Source organism: Maniola hyperantus, chromosome 16 (genome assembly GCF_902806685.2).
Source record: "Maniola hyperantus chromosome 16, iAphHyp1.2, whole genome shotgun sequence".
NCBI lineage: Eukaryota > Metazoa > Arthropoda > Insecta > Lepidoptera > Nymphalidae > Maniola > Maniola hyperantus.
Window position 1 is genome coordinate 7,534,397 of NC_048551.1, and position 19,660 is coordinate 7,554,056.

The following is a 19,660-nucleotide window of genomic DNA, read 5'->3' on the forward strand; positions in this document are numbered from 1 at the left end:
TCACTACGTTTACATTTACTTAAAAAATCTACTACTGTCTGTGAGTTGTGAGGTGGTTGGGTTGTGAGTAATGTGACTGTAGTATAAAGTACTCTGTGCTGTAGTAGTATTGTATGTAGCCTGTACGTAGATAGAGTAATAAAGGTAGATTTTTTTTTTTTTTTTTTTTTACTATTTTTTTTTTAATACAATAAAACTTAAGGCTAGCCTTATCTAATTACTATATAAATCATGACCGCGTGGAATGGTGCCAAGAATACTGGCTGCATTTCCGCGCTGGACAGCCAGGCTGATCCGCTGCGCAAAAAATGAGCCAGCCCTTCTGTCACGGTAGATTGAAGTATTGTGTAACCGCGTATGAGATAGCGATAGCACGACGTAACGATGAATAACACGACAATTATTACCATTGTTTAGTAGTTAATATTTGTATTAACCGATCAACAATATTTGTATTAAACGTTTTTTATGTGAAAACAATTAAATAACTAATGAGAAATACAATTACGCCACGAATTCTCAAAGTTTGTTGTGCAACTAAAGTTGCATTCCTAGTATGTATTCTTGAAAAAAACCAGTTACACGATAAGGGACAAAAAATAGGTCAGCTGCGTCTCTGTTTAACACATTAGTAACTTTATTTGTGCTCTCTTTTTAGTGTGAATGAGAAAGCAAACGATCCTGTATGTACCTTTATTACTCTATCTACGGGCTTAGACTGTACTAACAACAACGTTAGTTCTGATCAATGTACTCTGTGGTTCTGATTTTCGCCCCGCGCCAAGATAGCCTTGTCGCACTTTATGTACAGTGTACACAGGATACTCAGAGTACAGCGTTGCTAATTATTCCGGAATCCCACTTCAATATTTTTCATGAGATTCTGGTCCACCTATATCAACAGACCATCAATAGTCTATCGATATTCTACTATTGATACGATAGGCAACTCTAGCAACTGAACTCAACTAAACCAACTCAACTCTCAAGTCTCAACAAAAGCACCATAGTGAGCACCTAGAGCCGTAAAGCCAGTTAAAAAAATTGTAGTTTTTTTTGTTGTGATAATTTTTGTCATGTTTTTGCCTTTGCCCGTTTTTATCACTCTTGTGCTCTTGATGGTTAATAATTTTTTCTTGGAGGAGGTACTTAAGTATGGGGTTTTAAAACACATAATTTATTAAATTGAGTGATTTCCACCATAACTGAACTTTTAGTAAACTTGAAAAGTGCATAATAGGCGGCTTAGCACGAAGATTTATATACCTTATATGTTTTGTGTATGTGTTTTGGCATGCCTACGAAGTGAAATTAAATTATAAGGTGTGTTTCATGTTTGGAAAGGTGTAGACAACCGGTGGTGTTGGTTGGTATGGATTTATTTCCTTTTTGCGTGTAACTTTCTACTAAAGCGTGTAGATGCATAACAATTCGGCTGGAATGATTATTATTTATTGTAATTTGTTCCGTTGTCACTTTCCTTTCGTCGTGTATGTTATCGTTGATTGATATTATTGATGTTTATCGTGGAGCAGGTGGTATGTTGTTAATATTTTTTTTAAGTTATTTCTATTTCCTATCAATCTCTTTTCTAAACTTAAAAGGAAAACTAATTCAGAATTATATTGAAACTAAATTTCCTAAAAACTACTTTCTATCTAAGAGTTATTTCTGCTGCTGTTACAGTTAATTTGTAAAGGCCATGTTTTCAAAAAAAAAGAAGAAGCCGCTAATATCTCCGCCAAGTAATTTTGAGCATAGAGTACACACAGGCTTTGACAAAAGAGAAGGCAAGTTTGTTGGTCTTCCTCTGCAATGGGCTTCCCTGGTTGGCAATAACCAGGTAAGGAATTTATATTATTGGTCATTGTAAGTTATGAGGTACTAAGTTGTTAGGAGAGGCGGCACAATAAAAATGATAGAAAGTCAATATAATGCAGTATTTTTTTATCCACACTCTTATTATCTTCATATCCTAAAAACAGCTAGTCAATTAATTAATTTTTTACTATTTTAGAACTGACCAGGTGAGATATTAACACAGGGGAGAGATATTGATGTTGTTTTACATTTTTACATACATATACATTTTTCATGTTTAAGGTGCTTTTGTGACTAAATTATATACATTTAATAATTGGTGAATTTAAGTGACCATAAAGAAAGTGGTAGCTAAATATGATTTTTTATCATTGCCTTCGAAAATACCTCATAACTTAGAATCACCATGTTGCATGTTACAAATGATTTTAGACAAATAATCACTTTCACTATGATTATTAGATAACTAAAGTTATAAATTATAATTCAAATTATTATGCTATGGAAAAATCAGTCAGTAATTTAAAGAAGTACCTTTTAGCTGTAGGCACTCTAATGAAAGTAAAAATAAAACTGATACTATACTAAAAAGTATTGTAATTTTAAAGACCATGACAGAAACAACTGCTGTAGTATCAAAAGATAACAATATTGATAAGTACCTAGTATTGTTAGATAGTTCTTTTATTGCATTTATTAGGTCATAAACTTAATAATGTTAATCCGATGTGAGTGATGTCATGATAGCAAGAACTATATAAGTTTATCAATATAAATTCCTTTTCAGATATTAAAATCCACAAATAGGCCTTTACCCCTCGTGGATCCCTCAGAGATTACTCCCACCGAAATATTAGATTTAAAGACAATTGTAAGGGGCGATCACCGAACTACCTCAGTTGCTGCAGTGTCCCGTCCAGTGTCCACAAACCCGATAAGTCAGCCACTACAAAATGGTGTTGTTTTGCCCAAAACATCTAATGTTGCGAGATCAAATTCATTAAGAAGTTCAAGTCCGCCTAGAATACGTCGTGATCTTCGAAATCAGCCGAACATCCCTCCATCAGTACCGGAAGAATCGCCTCCCGTTCCTCCTGCACCTCAACAATATCCTAGCTTAAGACGGGAGCAGAGTAATTACGCTTTAAACAAGCCAATATCTAACTCACCTATTGAATGGAGTCATTCACACGAAGCAACAGTGAGACCAGTGTCAGAAATAAATGACAATCAACAGGCAGCCATGATGTACCAAAATATACAAAATGCAAACATACCATATCAGCATAACCACCCGCCTCAGCCAATGGTTCAAGGACATGGCATGAATGGAAACAACAATTTGGGTATGAAATCTGTTTTGCTTTACAAAATTGTTTGAATATTATGAATTCTTCTGAAGAAGTCAGCTTCTTGTTTGCTCAATGTTTGTTGCTTATTCCAATTTCATCTTACTCAACAAATTTTAATAACATTCATGATTCATATAGTCATCGTGATCAATCTTTTGAATCACATTATCTTCTACACCTTAAAAATATGTAAATGAGTTAATGTTTACACTGTGACTCATCAGCTCAGTATATTATTAACCTCCTAAAGATGGTTCTTGCATATTAACATATTTTTAAAATTTAAAACTGGTGCTTTGAACTATTGGGGCCGATTCTCTTGTACACAATCTCTAAACTAAACTAAAATGACACGTCTAAATTTATTGCTGTCTCTGTCATAATGTTGCTTGCGGAAAAGGATAGCACTAGATTTAGACCTGTTAATTTAGTTTAGTTTAGAGATTGTGTACAAGAGAATCAGCCCCACTAATTATTGTATTTTTACCAGATTTAGAATTGCCAACAATAAACTGAAAGTGCATATAAGCTCAAGAATGTAAACATTAAATTGCTACCTATAATAACATAGCTTTTTTGATGCATAATTTGTATTCAGATTTCAGATAGTATTATCGCAGGACTTTATAGCTCCTAAATAGATGAACAAATTATTCTTTTGAAATGATGGTTTTCTTGCTATAATAAATTGTATCTATCTGATCTGATAATGTTGAATCTGTTTTGAAGGTGAACCATATCCAGCTACAATACGCCACCCGCAGCCAGGTCCGCCGGGTGCTCCCCACCTACCTATAACTGAGAACAAGCATGAGTTGCGTCTTACTCACGAACAGGTAAGTTAGTTCAGTTTAGCTTTAAGCTCTAGTTTTTAGGGTTCTGTATCTCCCAAGTAAAAAGGAACACTTATGCTCACTTCGTTGTCTGTCTATCAAAACCCCTTGAAGGTATCATACATTTCCCGTTGATCTAGAATCACGAAAGGCAGGTTACAATGTCGTAAAGCACAAGAAAAGGAAAAAATTCGAAAACAAAAAAATTGTGGTCGCATCACGAAAAATAGTGTTATATTTTCTTCTATGATGGTACAGAGGTTTCCGAGTCCTACTCGCACTTGACCGGTTTTTGTCGAATAGCGGAGCCGTCGTATAACAGTCTCCTAGAGAGCGTTTTTGATACAGTTACAGCCCGTTCCCAACTGTTGTCTGTTGGGCCTGGATTTTAATTGGATGTTCCAGTGGCAGAACATTTTATGTGAAGCTATTCACCCGTCTTGTCTGAAATCTATTTTGTGTCAAAATGTTCTGCCACTGGAGCATCCGATTAAAATCCCGGTCCGACAGCCGACAAGTGGGAAACGGGCTGTAAGGATTCGGGACCGTAAGTTAGTATGTACAAATAAAAATCGCATGAGCACTGTCGTCGCAGTGGCGCGGCCCTACGCCGCCATTGCATTACGACCGTGTCATAAAATATGTGTGTCGGGTAACCGTGTTGAATCTATAATGTGATCTTTATTATTTCCATGTACGACACATCAGATGCAAATGGTCTTTTATGGTATTAAAATACATTGGCGCGTCTCATGTCCTACTTTACAGTTGTCCTGAAAACCCTATTTAACAAGATCGCTTAGGGATATAGTCCGTGACACCGTCGCTCCTCAGATTTGAAAAGAAAAACAGGGTCACTTTAACTCTTGCTTTTCAAAGAAGAGTTTGTTTTTTAATCTCTTTGATGTCGGTGCAATATAAAGCTAATGCTGTGCCAGCTTAACGTGTTTTCCGAGGCACGGAGGAAACGCAAGGTTTAGTAGTTACCGACTTGGGTTAACATTAACAATGGCAATCGATCGATATGCGTTGTCACAACTAGGCTACACGTCGCTAAATATACACACTTGTTTGACAGTTCCGAGCGGCCCTCCGACTGGTGGTGAGCGAAGGCGACCCTCGCGAGACGTTAAGCGGGTTCAGCAAGATCGGCGAGGGCAGCACGGGCGTGGTGTGCGCCGCCACGGACACGCGCACGCGGCGCCGCGTCGCCGTCAAGATGATGAACCTGCGCAAGCAGCACCGGCGCGAGCTGCTGTTCAACGAAGTGGTGAGTGTAATGTATTGTGTACCGTGCATAGACGAGTCGATGAAATAAAATGATATTTATTTCATGTAGGACAGCTTGTGTCATTTATGACAATTTTGATTCGGGAGGTACTGAAGTATGCAGAGAGCATTGCATGAATATTATGTCATTTAATGTTCTCGGCCTACATTCAAAATCCTTTAATGTTTTATCATTTTGTATTTTGTGTCTTTTTTTGTACCTTTATTTGTATTTAAATTTATCATTAATCATCTAGTGTAAGTGGCACTGCCGTTCTAATTAGATATAAAATAAAATAAATAAATGATAAATCAATATTTAACATCGATTCGCAAAACGGCTTCCACTGAAAAGAGCCGGCAAGAAACCTAGCAGTTGTTCTTTTTAAAAGTACATTGTAGATATAGTTATAGGTACAATACATAAGCAATGTAACCATACCTTGTGTGGGATCTGACTGTAAAAAAGCAGACTGATTCTATAATGACACAATTTCTGTGTCATTTCTTAATGACCCAATTGTCTGTTTCATTAGGAAATTCCTTAATTGTATAATAGCCGCGACTTAACTTATGTTGTTTAACAATGTTTATGACTTGCGTAGACGAACGATGACGCTATAACTATAGCTTACATACTTTATAGTCAAAAAATGAATCGCGGGCGCTCCTAGATTTGTTTACATATTTTGTTTGTTTGGAACAGGTGATAATGCGCGACTACCCGCACCCGAACATAGTGGAGATGCACGCATCCTACCTGGTGGGCGACGAGCTGTGGGTGGTGATGGAGTACATGGCGGGCGCGTCGCTCACGCAGATTGTGACGCGCGCCAGGATGGATCCCGAGCAGATCGCCACGGTCTGCAAACAGTGCTTGAAGGTAAACTGATATTGCGTGTGAACAATTCGAAAGAAGATCTCCCGTATCCTAATTCCCAAGCAATGTAAATTAAACTGTAAAATTAAGTTTATAAGTCTTCTTTTACATTAACACTTAACATCACACTTCACTAAAATCACACTAATATTATAAAGGCGAAAATTTGTATGTATGTGTGTGTGTTTTTTACACTTCCACGCAAAAACTACTGGACAGATTTGGCTGAAATTTGAAATGGAGATAGATTATACTCTGGATTAACACATAGGCTACTTTTATCCTGGAAAATCAAACAGTTCCCGCGGGATTAAAAAACTTGTATCCACGCGGACAAAGTCGCGGTTATCATCTATTAAACATGTACTTATAATACCTTGTTCAGGCATTGGCATTCCTGCACGGTCAAGGCGTCATACATCGGGACATCAAATCAGACTCCATACTGATGACGGCAGATGGCAGAGTCAAACTGTCTGACTTTGGTTTTTGCGCTCAAGTATCACAGGTAAAACTTTTGACCATGATCTTTTGATGATATTCTCTATAGTGTATATCCCTACATACTTAGTATAAAACAAAGTTCCTTCCCGTCGCCCGTGCCTCTGTACGCTTAGATCTTTTGAACTACGCAACTGATTTTATTGCGGTATTCATCAATGGATCAAGTGATTCAAGAGGAAGGTTTATACTTACTTAGTTGAAGTATGACGATAATTGTTCAAGATCAAGATCAAGAAATCAAGCCAACTGCGAAAAATCGATAATTCTTTGTTTTCTTTTGAAATATTACAAACTAACATCACATTAGTATCTACATGGCACCCGTGCGTAGCCGGGGCGGGTCGCTAGTTTCTTGCTGCTTCTCGGTAGGAAAGGCATTCCGAACCAGTGGTAGATGCATCCGACTATTCGAAAGTACTTGTAAAAGTTTATTTGAATAAAAAAGATTTTTATTTTATTTTATTATTTTATAATCTCTAAATATAATTTGTATTTCAGGAACTACCCAAACGTAAATCATTAGTTGGGACGCCATATTGGATGTCCCCTGAGGTTATATCCAGACTGCCGTATGGTCCCGAAGTGGACATTTGGTCTCTGGGCATCATGTTGATTGAGATGGTTGATGGTGAACCACCATTCTTCAATGAACCACCATTGCAGGTAAAATACCAGTTGTAAAATTAGCATAAGACTAGCTTTTGCCCGCGACTTCACTCACGTGATATAATTTATGGCCATTTATGGCATATAGTATCGGGAATAGTATTACTGAAAGAAGCCAATGATGAACCGATTTTCTACATACAAGCTAACATTAGTATTGATTTTACTATAATTCACTACCTTTGGTTAGAAATCGAGCCTCGAAACACTTTACGGCGGTTACGCACTTATCAGATCCGAATCCGTGAAAATACGTTCCTTTTGTTTTGTATGGAAGCTTATGATGTATCTCGTGGATAATCGCTGGTATTCTCACGGATGACGGATAGAACTCGGATGACGGAAGTGCAGTAATCGCCGTTAGCGTTAAAGTAAAATGGATCTTAATCCAAGGACTTTTAGGTCCATTTTTTCTGATGTTATTGTGTTTCGACTTTCGGTCGATTTCTGTCAAAGTTGGTAAAATATACCATACTAACCCATTATTAATAATTATACTTTATTAGTGTTAAATGATGTGTGTGTCCATTCAAATTTGGCTGGCTAAAATTCGTTTTCTTGTTTTACTGCAAAACCCTAAGATTGTTATCCAAGTATTTTGCAATCCTCCCAGCGTTTAGCACACAAATCATTTGTTGTCAATCACTAGAATGTGCCTGTACGTACGTTTTCGGTTGTTATAACACTGTTGCTTTGATGCAGGCAATGCGCCGCATCCGCGACATGCCACCGCCGCGACCGCGCGGATCGGGCCGGTGTCCCGCTGACTTGCTGTCATTCCTGGAGTGCGCGCTGGTGCGGGACCCGGCACAGAGGCACTCCGCCGCGCGACTGCTGCACCACCCCTTCTTGCGCAGAGCCGGCCCGCCCGCGCTGCTCGTGCCGCTGATGCCGCATCCCCAGTGACGTCACCAGGTACCTCCACGTAAAAACACTGTCACGGATCGTTGCCGCATCGCGTAACGTAACGCGTACGATAATGATAACCATGCCCACGGGGTGATTACGTAATACGTTGCAGTAGCGACAGCAACGCGACAGCAGTAGCAATGCGACAGTTCATTTGCTGTCTCTCTTCTTCTTCTTATTTTGCTTTGTGGCTATTGCTGTCTCTCTCTAGCCGGACGTTTCGCGCAATGATCGCGAGATTTACACCTGTCGCGAGATACGTAATCACCCCGCCGGTCTGTGGTGTCCATTTTAAATGTTGGGTTATGCTGTCAGTTCTGCGAATGTCAATTCCGTTATTCTAATATATTAAATAAGTAGATTTGTGTCAAGAACTTTAATATGTAACTCTGTACGGACTTCGAAAGACGTTGCTAAATACCGAGCTCTCAAAAACACGATAGTCGCAACTTGCAAGTCGCACAACTTTTAAAACCGAACCATTTTCGAGAGTCCCAGGTGTCAACTGAATGATTAATTTGTTATGATTATTTCATTGACAGGTACTTACTTACAAAGCCGACCAGACCTGAATTAAAACTTCACTTAGATAGTGCAGCAGCTAAATGAATAGTATTAATTTGCGTCCATACCGATATGAAATTGCGTCATTGAACGAGTTCGAGTCTATTTCCACGTAAAAACAACGTCCACGTTGACGGTATTTTTCGATACAATAATTTTTGCTGGACATCGCATTTTTTATTAGTATGGACGCGACTAGAACGCTAAAGGTGGATCTACACCTGCGCACGCGCATGAATCGTGCACATAACGCGCATCGAACACCTATGAACGTGTCAGTGCGTGCGTGAATGTTGCGAACGCATTTATATCATACTAGTTGATGCCCGCGACTTCGTTCGCGTGAATTTAGGTTTTTAAAATTCCCGTGAGAACTCTTTGATTTTCCAGGATAAAAAGTAGCCTATATCACTCTTCCAGGCTTTTAACTATACCCATGCAAAAATCACGTCGATCCGTTGCGACGTGATTGAAGGACAAACCAACAACCCACTAAACCAACAAAACAACAAACAAACACACTTTCGCAATTATAATAAGGATACTTATTTGTACTGACTTCCAAAAAACTCACGAACATAATATTGTGCACGTCGTGACTTGTACAATATGCACCAGAATCGCTCGCAAACCACTCATGGACTTGTGCACGTTGTTCTTATGATGCGCGTTGTGCGGATGGTTTGTGCGCATGCACAAGTGTGGATCTGCCGTAAACAATTATTTAACATGACAAATGGACACTGAATCCAAAAACCAAAACGTGTATTAAAATCATGTCATAATTTATTCAAACAAAAAAAATATTGTATAATGCTCAGCTATTTGTATATTTAACTTATATTCCCTTGTATAGGTATTAATGATAAACTTTTATACAACTATCAATTGTTCGAAAGCAATAATATTATACATTATTAGTAAGTTAACGATTATACACTATTCGTAAGTTAATCATCTTGTTTTACAAATTAGTTTTAGGGCCCAGTGTAATCATTCCATCTCTTTAACTTATCATTCCTTTTCTTGTGTTTATGTATACAAATTTTTCATTGAAGTATTTGCTTTCATTCCATAGAGGCAAAGTCTGTACTAAATCTACGAATAATTTATTTTTAGTAACAGCCAAAAAGTTTATAATTTATTTTCACTTACTAATAATATAAGTTTAAATCTAATATTTTGTGAGCCATTTAGCGATTTTGCTAGTAGAAAACGTAGTAAGTTCATATAACAATTTATTATTACCTCGATTTGGTTTATTGAACTTAACATACCTGGGTGGTCCCATAATGATCTAGCCTGGCTATGAATTAGTAAAGGAAACAAAGTTACACTATTATTATTTCAATTGTCTCCTTTTTAGGGTTCCGTTCCTCAAAAGGAATAACGGAACCCTTATAGGATCACTTTGTTTTCTGTGTGTCTGTGGGTCTGTCAAGAAACCTACAGGGTACTTCTTGTTGACCTAGAATCATGAAATTTGGCAGGTAGGTAGGTCTTATAGCAGACATTAGGGGAATTATCTGAAAACCGTGAATTTGCGGTTACATCACATAAAAAAGTTAAATTGCGGTCATGAACTAAAAATTAGTATTTTCGAAGTAAGATAACTATATCAAGTGGGGTATCCATATGTATGGGCTTCACCTGTGCATTCTAAAACAGATTTTTATTTATTTTTATGCATCATAGTTTTGAATTATCGTGCAAAATGTCGAAAAAATACGGCTAGTACCTACGGAACCCTCAATGCACGAGCCTGACTCGCACTTGGCCGTTTTTTTAATATCAGCATACTTTTAACATCTGAATTAAGTTGAATTACCATCTCCCTTTATAAAAATATTATGCAGAAACTTTGTCTTCAAAATGACTTAAGATGACGGCTTTCAATTCTTCGTCTCTTGAATTTTTTACCCCTCAAGTCTTGCTTCTTTAAGAAAAAATCAGACAGGGTCCGGGGATGATCTATAATGACGTCGATTCTGATATTTTTCTTAAAACTAAATTCAGAGTATCTGCATCTTTTGTCTTTTTAATATTTCCAAAAAAGGACAAAAAAAGAAATTTTAATTTAAAAGCTCTAAAAGTGCACTCTTTAAATTTAAACAATAGCCTCGCGACTGGCACCTAATGCGAGGTTTGACAGTTCTAAAGCAAATTAGGTTGGTATGTCATTGGTACTGATTCTGAGCACAACCTAATTTTAGAGTATTCATATACTTTTCTTACTAATGTAATATGAAAAGGACAGAAGCAGTTTGACAGTTTTAAATTTTATTTTTAGATGGTAAAACCCGTGATTTTAGCGCACAGTCGCTAGCCTACTGTTTAAGTTTGTAGCGTGCACTAAAATTTAGAGTCTTTAAATGTAAAGTTCATGTTCTGTCCCTTTTTAGCATTGTTAAAAAGAAAAGGATGCAGATACTCTTTTAGTTTAGAGAAAGACAACGGAATCGGTGCCATTTTCTTAATACATTGGTAAGAAAAAGAATAATAAAATTTTTTGTTGCGATCAGAATCAGTACTCTTGATAAAGCCGCACTCACGAACTGTCTTTGGAATACGTTTTAATTTAAAACGTGTTTAAGATGAATTTAAGATAGGTACATTATCGTGAGCTATGCAGCATAATAATATGTCACTTGTTGTCGTACATAACTATATCAAGCCAGGTCATAATGGGACCATTTTTAAATAGTTTGTTAAGTTTTACCAGTCATAAGTTCCTGTATATTATATATTTGGTTTTCACTAATATATTTTCTTACTAATGTCATAATATCTTTACCCCGTCCATATTATAAACTACTTAATTGGTATTTTCTATAGTACAATATTAAACTTTATAAAATATATTAATATTTATATCGTAAATTGGTAAGGTTGAATAAAATATTAAATTGTAACGAAATTTCAGTATCTTTTAAGAAATAGATGTCAAAAAAATTATACTTTTGTATAATACATTTCGTCATTTTAATATTACTCTTACCTACATATTATGCATCCTTTCATATAGTGCCAGAATTCGTGCCTAATTAGAAAAAGTATTGTGTCAGTATTAAAGTATCCAATTTAAATTGGCTCCAGTATATTGTATTTTTCTTACATTCTAGTTTTAGAATTTGTAAATTTATGTTTTGAACTAATTTTATTGTATGATCAGTAAAATATGAAATCCTTAAATTTTAGTGCAAATATTGTAGAATAACTTGTACTAGACCATTCTCAGTAAAATACAATATATTCTCTCACACAGTAACAACTAATAAACAAATGGACTAAGAGCCAGCGCGTGCCAGATCTACGTTATTTTATAAAAGCTGAAAGTTTATCTGCATATTTTCCCTAACACAGGCAGGAACAATCAGCGACTATGAAGTTTGGATCACGCGCTGGCTCTCTCTCTAAAATGACTAAGAAAAGTTCACATTGACGTAATTTCTTATTCACAGTAATTTATATTTTGACTTTGTATTCTAAATTATATTTTTATTCCAATATTTACATTCCTAATGATATGGAAAAAATAAATTTTATTATGACTTTTGTCAAAACTTTGTAATATTTGAAGGAATTATGTATTATACGTCTTATTACTTTTAAATATTTAGCAGTATAATTAACATTTTAATATATTATATTCCTTAGGTACTTTAATTAAACTATGAAGAGGCAGTTAAAATGTTTAAATTTTGTTTATTAAGTGTACTTTAAACAAAAGCCATATTGGGTTATTTTAGCTTGGTTTAAGAAAATGTCTGTACTTAATCTATTGTCATGCTCGTACATTTTGGAATGCATAAAAATTATACACGAAAATGTATTGTTAAACTAATTGTAAGCCATTATTAATTTAGTATTTAAATGTTAAGCGGTCGGGATATTATTTATCTTCACTAATGCGCCACGCCCGCCTCTTCTAAGAGATAACTAACGATTAAGATTATTTTTAATTTGCCTTGATTTGTCTGATATTACTTTGCCAGTACCTCACATCTCCAATTAATACGAATACTACTATAATCGTCGAGATAATTAAAAAATAGATAACACTTTAAGCATTCAGGGCTTAATGCTTATCATTTCTCCCACGGCTATCAGTGTCCTGAACAAGGCATGCATGTGTAGAAATGGCAATTTTACAGGTCAGGGTAAAAAGAATAAAAAAATATGGTTTATCAATTATAACTTTTTGTATTAACTATACTAATATTATAAAGAGGTAAAGTTGGTAAGTTTGTTTGTAGGAAGTAATCTCTGGAACTACTGAACCGATTTTCAAAATTTTTTCACCAGTAGAAGGCTACATCATTCCTGAGTGACCAAAATTTTATTTTATTTTCAAAAAATTAGAGACCCCTACGAAAATTGTTATAAATAATAAGGTACCCGTGCAAAGCCGGGGCGGTTCGCTAGTACTATATAAGTACATCACCCTGTTTGTACACCTTTTCGGGTTGAGGTCTACCGTCAAAACAGTAAAGTGCTGTTATGTCTTTTCAGTGTTGTAGAAATAGGTAGATCCGCCCTAATAGTAGGGGAGCCCAAGAGGCTAAATAGGGATTTACTCGAGCGTCGTCGTCGTGGGGATCTATTGGATTGTGAAGATTAGGTGCTAAATAGAAAAAAAGTTTATATGATGCTATTTTATTGGTGGGGAGAGCGTGTACAGGTTATCAAAAATGTACAAAAAATAGTCACAACAAATACTCGAGCGCTTCAGATATTAATAGTGTGTGCGCCCCACGTCTTTCTGTTATTAAAAAAATATTAATCTGCCGGTTTGTATGGTTATATCGAACGCGTCAGATATTGAGAAGGCACGTTGTGTGAACCTCCAAGTAGCTCCTATTCAAAAGACTGACGATTTGGACGCGGCCAAAAGTTATGGCCGATTTTTGAAACTTTGCGACTCCCATTTCTTATGTCACTCTCAAGTTGTCAGATTATTGAAATGCACACTTTTCTGCATCTAATTGCCCTTGCCGCGCTGCTATCTGACGCGCTCGAGTAAATCAGAAAATCCCCGCTTGGGCTCCCCTACGTTTCGAAAATCTGTAGATTTCTGTTTTCAGCTTGATGCATTCGCTTTGTAATTTATTATATCGACGGTTATAGACATTAGTGTCTTAATGTATTGCCTTAAATAGAATAAGTGCCTTAACACAGCCTAGATTGATTGTTGTAGATACGCACGTTTGCACCTGTTGTTTGTTATTTAATAGTGAACTCGGCCTTAATGTGTGTTGTGACTTTGTCGAATCTTACGAAACGAACTTTATACGTCATACTACGAGTATATTGTTATATAGTACTTTGACGATTATTTTATACACGTTCATTTTTTATTTTAAGGAATGTTATGTATATATTATGTTATAATTAGTATAACAACTGTAATCAACTATCAAAATATAAAAAAAAAACATGTTTCTTCTATCCTAGAATTCATTTCTTTATTTTAAGACTGCGCGCCGTGTGCGAAGGCTTTAAATATTATTGTTTGTTTCATCACAAATCAATTAAGTAGTGTATTTTAATGTGCATCAATTTGTCATAACGTATATGCCAAATATATTGTATTATCACATTGTTAAATAAGAACTGTTATCAAATAAAGATTTTGAAAAATGTATCTGTTGTTTTTTTGTATGAAAATGTGCGCAACTCATAGAAGTTGTAATAAGTGCAATAAAATTATTATAGTGGTCTATATTAGCGTTTTTCCAGCGTAGGCGTTTGCCGTAAATATGCGCAGCGCAGAGACTCTGACAACGCTATTTTAGACTGAGCTCAAACAGTTTTCATAATAATAAAACCGGCCAAGTGCAAGTCAGACTCGTGCACCGAGGGTTGCGTACTAGTCGTATTTTTCGACATTTTGCACGATAAATAAATTGTTATGCGTAAAAATAAATAAAAATCTGTTTTAGAATCTACATACATACAGGTAAAGCCGTTTCATATGATACACCCACTTATTCGGATTTTTTCCTTATTTATTTATTCTATGCTATGAGACCAAGACCTACCTGCCAAAACTCATGATTCTAGGTCAACGGGAAGTACCTTTAGGTTTTTTTGAGACAGACAACAAATTAGTGATCCTAAATGGGTTCCTTAGTCCTTTTGAGCTACGGAACCCTAATAATACGTACGTTATATACAACACACAGTACGACGTGTAGTCCGTAAAAAGTGACTCACGCGCCATTTTAACTGTTATGTCAAGTCAGAAGTACGGTTCCCCCTTGGATGTATAATTACCCCCCCCCCCGTGGGTTCCCCTTTAAACTAAGGAAATCTTACTTTTGACGTAAAAAGTTGATATGGCGCCTGAGGAGTTAAATTTTAGACGTTATACATAGAAAAGTGACATCCACGCATGACAAACAACTTGTGTTCATCACACAAAGGCTTATCCAAGGTAGGAATCGAACCCATGGCCCATGGTTTCAAAGAAACTAACGAACCAGTCAATATGAATTTTTATTTTTAACTAGATAATCAATATGAATCTACTTTATCCTATCTATAGACAGATTGTACTTTGTCATCATATTGAGTCAGTGATTCTTTTTGTTTTTGACTTTTGTTTGCCAGGAAATGTTAATTTGCTTTGTTTAAATTAAATCTGACTATAGACTTAATTGTAACAAATAGCAAAGCCAATAAATAAAACCATTCTTATAAAGATTAGAAGTACATTTTAATTCGATATTAATAATACATAAAGAATATTAAAAATAAATATTTAGTTTAATCGCTCATTTATAGAATTCGTATTCACATTCATCCTTTTTGATGTTGTTCTTGTATCCCTTTTCAAAATCTTTCGGCAACACAATATACCTGTAAAAGACGACAAATAATAATAATTACAGATAATCACAGAGATTTTTTGTAAAATCTAAATTAAGTACTATAATTTGATATTTTTCATTGAAACAGAAAGACAGACACTTTTCGCATTTAGTACGTATAGCAGTATGGTGGGCTCGACCGTAATAGGAAGATCTTCCTCCGACCGGGTGTCACACCCGGGGGCCCAGCTGCTCGGACCGCCGTATCATGGAATTTGTGTATAGGAAAATTAGGTCTTCAGAAATTAACACTTTGCGAGCGCGATTCAGTTAGTGAGTGATTGAAGACACCTGTGGTGCCATCTTGTATCATTTTAGAGAGTGTTAGCATGTGGTGACCGCCACAATCTACACTAATATTATAAAGAGGAAAACTTTGTTTGTTTGTTTGTTTGTTTGTTTGTTTGTTTGTTTGTTTGTTTGTTTGTTTGTACTGAATAGGCTCAAAAACTACTGGACCGATTTTAAAAATTCTTTCACCATTCGAAAGCTACATTATCCACGAGTAACATAGGCTATATTTTATTTTGGAAAAAAATAGGGTTCCGTAAGATATTTGGGTTTTTCGGACACAAGGTGTAAAAAATCAACCAGAAAAGTTACTTATTTTGCGTACGCTGCCTAAACTATAAAAGATAGAACCATAAAATGTTCTAATTAATTGTAGATCTTATAAATATCTACAAAAAAGTCCGCGACACACTATACCCATCTATGTCGAGTGAGGCACAGCAACCATTTTTTTATTTAAAAATCTTTGGACTACATTTAAACGCGTTTATTTTACTCATGCTATTAATCCTTATCAAAATAAATGATTTCATCACTAAGAACAGTTTATGGAGATAATATTTGGTCTTTGAATGATTAAAATTGGACGTTTGGTTTTGAAGTTATGGCGAAATTAAAATATTACGATTTCTGCTGCACGGCCCGTTGTATTATATAAAGAGGTAATGTCGTTAAGTTTGTTTGTAGGGGGTAATCTTTAGAACTACTGAACCGATTTTAAAAATTCTTTCACCAGTAGAAAGCTACATTATTCCTGAGTGACATAGGCTATACGGGATCTTTAAAAACCTAAATCTACGCGGGCCGCGGGGATCAGCTAGTTTATAATAATTTGACGACCTCCCTGGTACAGTAGTGAGGGCTGAGGTCTTATAAGTGGGAGGATTTGGGAATATATAATAGGCTACTTGACAATTTTACCCTGTGGTTATACTGTTGTTTACAAATGCATGACGTCAGAGCACAGATAATCTATCGGCCAAACATGGCCGACAGTGTTTTCACCTGTCTAAGAAAAATATTTTTTTAAATTAAAGTTTTACGGTTTTTAGGGCGCAAAAAAATATAGTGTTAATTTTTTTGATATAATAGGACAAATATTAACCATTTAAGACCAACTTAAAAAAATTGTCAAGTAGCCTATTTCTAAATGGTCTCTGATCTGGTCTGGTGGAGGCTTCAGCCATAGCTAGTTACCACACTACCAGCAAAGCCGTGCCGCCAAGCTAATTGTACACTAAATCGCTTGTCATACTCCTCCCAAATTAGCTCGCTTCCTCTTAGATTGCATCATAACTTAACATCAGGTAAGATCGCAGTCAAGACTGGGCGCGTTTGGAACCCCCGTAGCTTTAGTTTTAAGTTAACGTAATTAATTATCATCACTACATCAGTTTACAAGTCCAACAACTGACAACCAAAAAGTGTACAATTTAGTACCTACTTTAAATAAATTATTTGACTTTTACTCAAGGGCTAACTCATAATGGTATTAAATGTATGTATGGATTAATGGATAACACACCTGTTCTCCCGGACGGCGTGCATGCCCGCCTCCTGGCAGATGGCGTTGATGTCGGCGCCCGACACGCGCTCTGGCCGCGCCACGAACTCCTCCAGGTCCACTTCCTCTGACAGGTTCATCTTGGCCGTTATCGTCGAGAAGATTAGACGCTTTTGACGCCTGGGAACACAACAACAGAAGTGCTTTAGAATATTACACAGTGGCAGAAAAGTATAGATTAGGGTGTTTATGCACTAATTCCTGTTCGATTCCTTTTCATCATTCATGAGAATACGACACCATAAATGATTGATCATTGACCATGATTGATTGATTGATAAAGTACTATTCAGCGTACAGCGCTGCGGCCTTCAATTTAATAAACGCTTCCCTTTCTATCACATACACTCTTAAATATCCTATTTCTGTCTCTTATTAGCTACGCACACTAAGCGACCGCCTTTGCAGGGGCGCGCCGCCCTAGGTATATTTGTAGGGTTACGTGACCAAGTGAAACTGGCCTAATAAGACACTATAATCTAGTTATTCGTCATATTATATCTTGTTTAAAAAAGTGCTTCTGCCAAATTAAATATGTTATTGTAAAAATTATAAATTTTTATTTTTACCTGTCAGGCAGAGGGAATTCGATTTTCCTATCAAGACGCCCAGGTCTAAGTAATGCAGGATCCAATGTGTCAGCACGGTTAGTCGCCATAATTACCTTAAAATAAGCAATTTAGATTTAAGACACTGTATTAAAATATCAATAAAAACTAGCCATAATTGCAGTTTATAAAGAACTCACTTTAACATTAGTGGTTTGATCAAACCCATCCATTTGATTGAGCAATTCCAGAAGAATTCTCTGTACTTCTCTGTCTGCACCGGTTTGAGCATCAAATCTGAAAAAAAATTATAAAAAGAAAACGCGTACCTAGCAGAAGTAAAACTAACGTGCGCGAGAATCTATTTTTGAAAATGAGTCGATAAGGGCTGTTATCATAATATCATATTGTAGTAAGTAAAAAAATAGAACATGGCTCTCTTAACGATACAATTAAAAGAGCTCTTGCCACCATAAATATTCCTGCGCTCATTGAGCCGGCAGGGATTAGTCGGGATGATGGCAAGAGACCTGATGGATTGACGCTGGTTCCCTGGGAACGGGGACGGGCGCTAATGTGGGACGCAACTTGCGTTGACACATTGGCCCCGTGTCATATCAGGAAGACAGCATCAAGACCGGGAGCCGCAGCAGAAACAGCTGAAAACGGCAAGCGGCGCAAGTATGCCTCTCTTATAGAGAGTTACATTTTTGTGCCGTTTGCCGTGGAGACCCTGGGGCCATGGAGTCTTAGTGCTAAAAAATTTTTACGAGACATTTCACCGCGATTAATAGCCTCAACTGGTGACAGAAGGGCTGGCTCATTTTTTGCGCAGCGGATCAGCCTGGCTGTCCAGCGCGGAAATGCAGCCAGTATTCTTGGCACCATTCCACGCGGTCATGATTTATATAGTAATTAGATAAGGCTAGCTTTAAGTTTTATTGTAAAAAAAAAAAAAAATAGAACTTTTTATTATTAATCTATGCCATTAACTACTTGATACTTGAAACGCCTCGAAAAGATGGCGGCCTCGGAATAGCTGTACTGTTTCGAGGCAGCCCCCACCATGCGAAAAAAGGCAGCTGTAAATAGGTCAATAGTGCTACCTATTGGTTGCAATGGTGGGTAAAAGTAGCTGTAATAGGTCAATAGTGATACCTCTTAGTGGCAATGGCGTCTATCTCGTCAATGAAGATGATAGCAGGGCTGTTCTCCTTGGCGAGACGGAACACGTCGCGCACCATGCGCGGGCCCTCGCCCAGGTACTTCTGCACGAACTCCGACCCCACCACGCGGATAAAGGCAGCTGTAATGGGTTTATATATTTTGTTGCAAGCAAATCATTTAGTTATCCTATTTGTGCTAATCCTTAGTGCTGTACCTACAGCTTGACATTTTTTCCACAAAATTCAAGAAAGACTTGTGGTGTCACCACAAATTCAACTTTCCGATTTTTCCGTTTACTTGTGCTATAAGACTTTGCTATCTGCCAAATTTCATGATGTCAACAGGTACCCTATTTGATTTCCATGACGGGTCTTGACAGACAGAGACACAGGCAGACAACAAAGTGATCCTATAAGGGTG

The 19,660-nt window shown here is 36.6% G+C and overlaps 2 protein-coding genes across 5 annotated transcripts in view; one reads left to right on the top strand and one right to left on the bottom strand.

The window, feature by feature from the left end:
• The first annotated feature begins 1,064 nt into the window (after nt 1–1,064).
• mbt (serine/threonine-protein kinase PAK mbt) lies at nt 1,065–14,439 on the top strand. Of its 4 annotated transcripts, none has more exons than XM_034976987.2 (10): nt 1,065–1,370; nt 1,687–1,843; nt 2,609–3,167; nt 3,903–4,009; nt 5,085–5,276; nt 5,982–6,158; nt 6,541–6,663; nt 7,158–7,322; nt 8,028–8,240; nt 8,777–14,439. In XM_034976987.2, exons 2-9 carry the CDS (start codon nt 1,703–1,705, stop codon nt 8,229–8,231), a joined length of 1,668 nt encoding a protein of 555 aa, XP_034832878.1. In that variant the 5' UTR covers nt 1,065–1,370; nt 1,687–1,702; the 3' UTR covers nt 8,232–8,240; nt 8,777–14,439. The 4 variants fall into 4 exon arrangements, with proteins under 4 accessions (XP_034832878.1, XP_034832877.1, XP_069359800.1 ...); XM_034976986.2 differs by having other exon boundaries at nt 1,065–1,366; XM_069503699.1 differs by having other exon boundaries at nt 1,065–1,323.
• A 1,052-nt stretch (nt 14,440–15,491) lies between these two features.
• Rpt3 (26S proteasome regulatory subunit Rpt3) overlaps nt 15,492–19,660 on the bottom strand; it is a 96,248-nt gene continuing 92,079 nt past the window's right edge. Inside the window, exons 7-11 of the mRNA XM_034977010.2 lie at nt 19,232–19,379; nt 18,274–18,370; nt 18,095–18,189; nt 17,487–17,645; nt 15,492–15,659 (exon numbers count right to left, since the gene is read on the bottom strand). Coding sequence (XP_034832901.1) covers nt 15,575–15,659; nt 17,487–17,645; nt 18,095–18,189; nt 18,274–18,370; nt 19,232–19,379 — 584 coding nt within the window. The 3' untranslated portion in view covers nt 15,492–15,574. The remainder of the gene's footprint in view (nt 15,660–17,486; nt 17,646–18,094; nt 18,190–18,273; nt 18,371–19,231; nt 19,380–19,660) is intronic.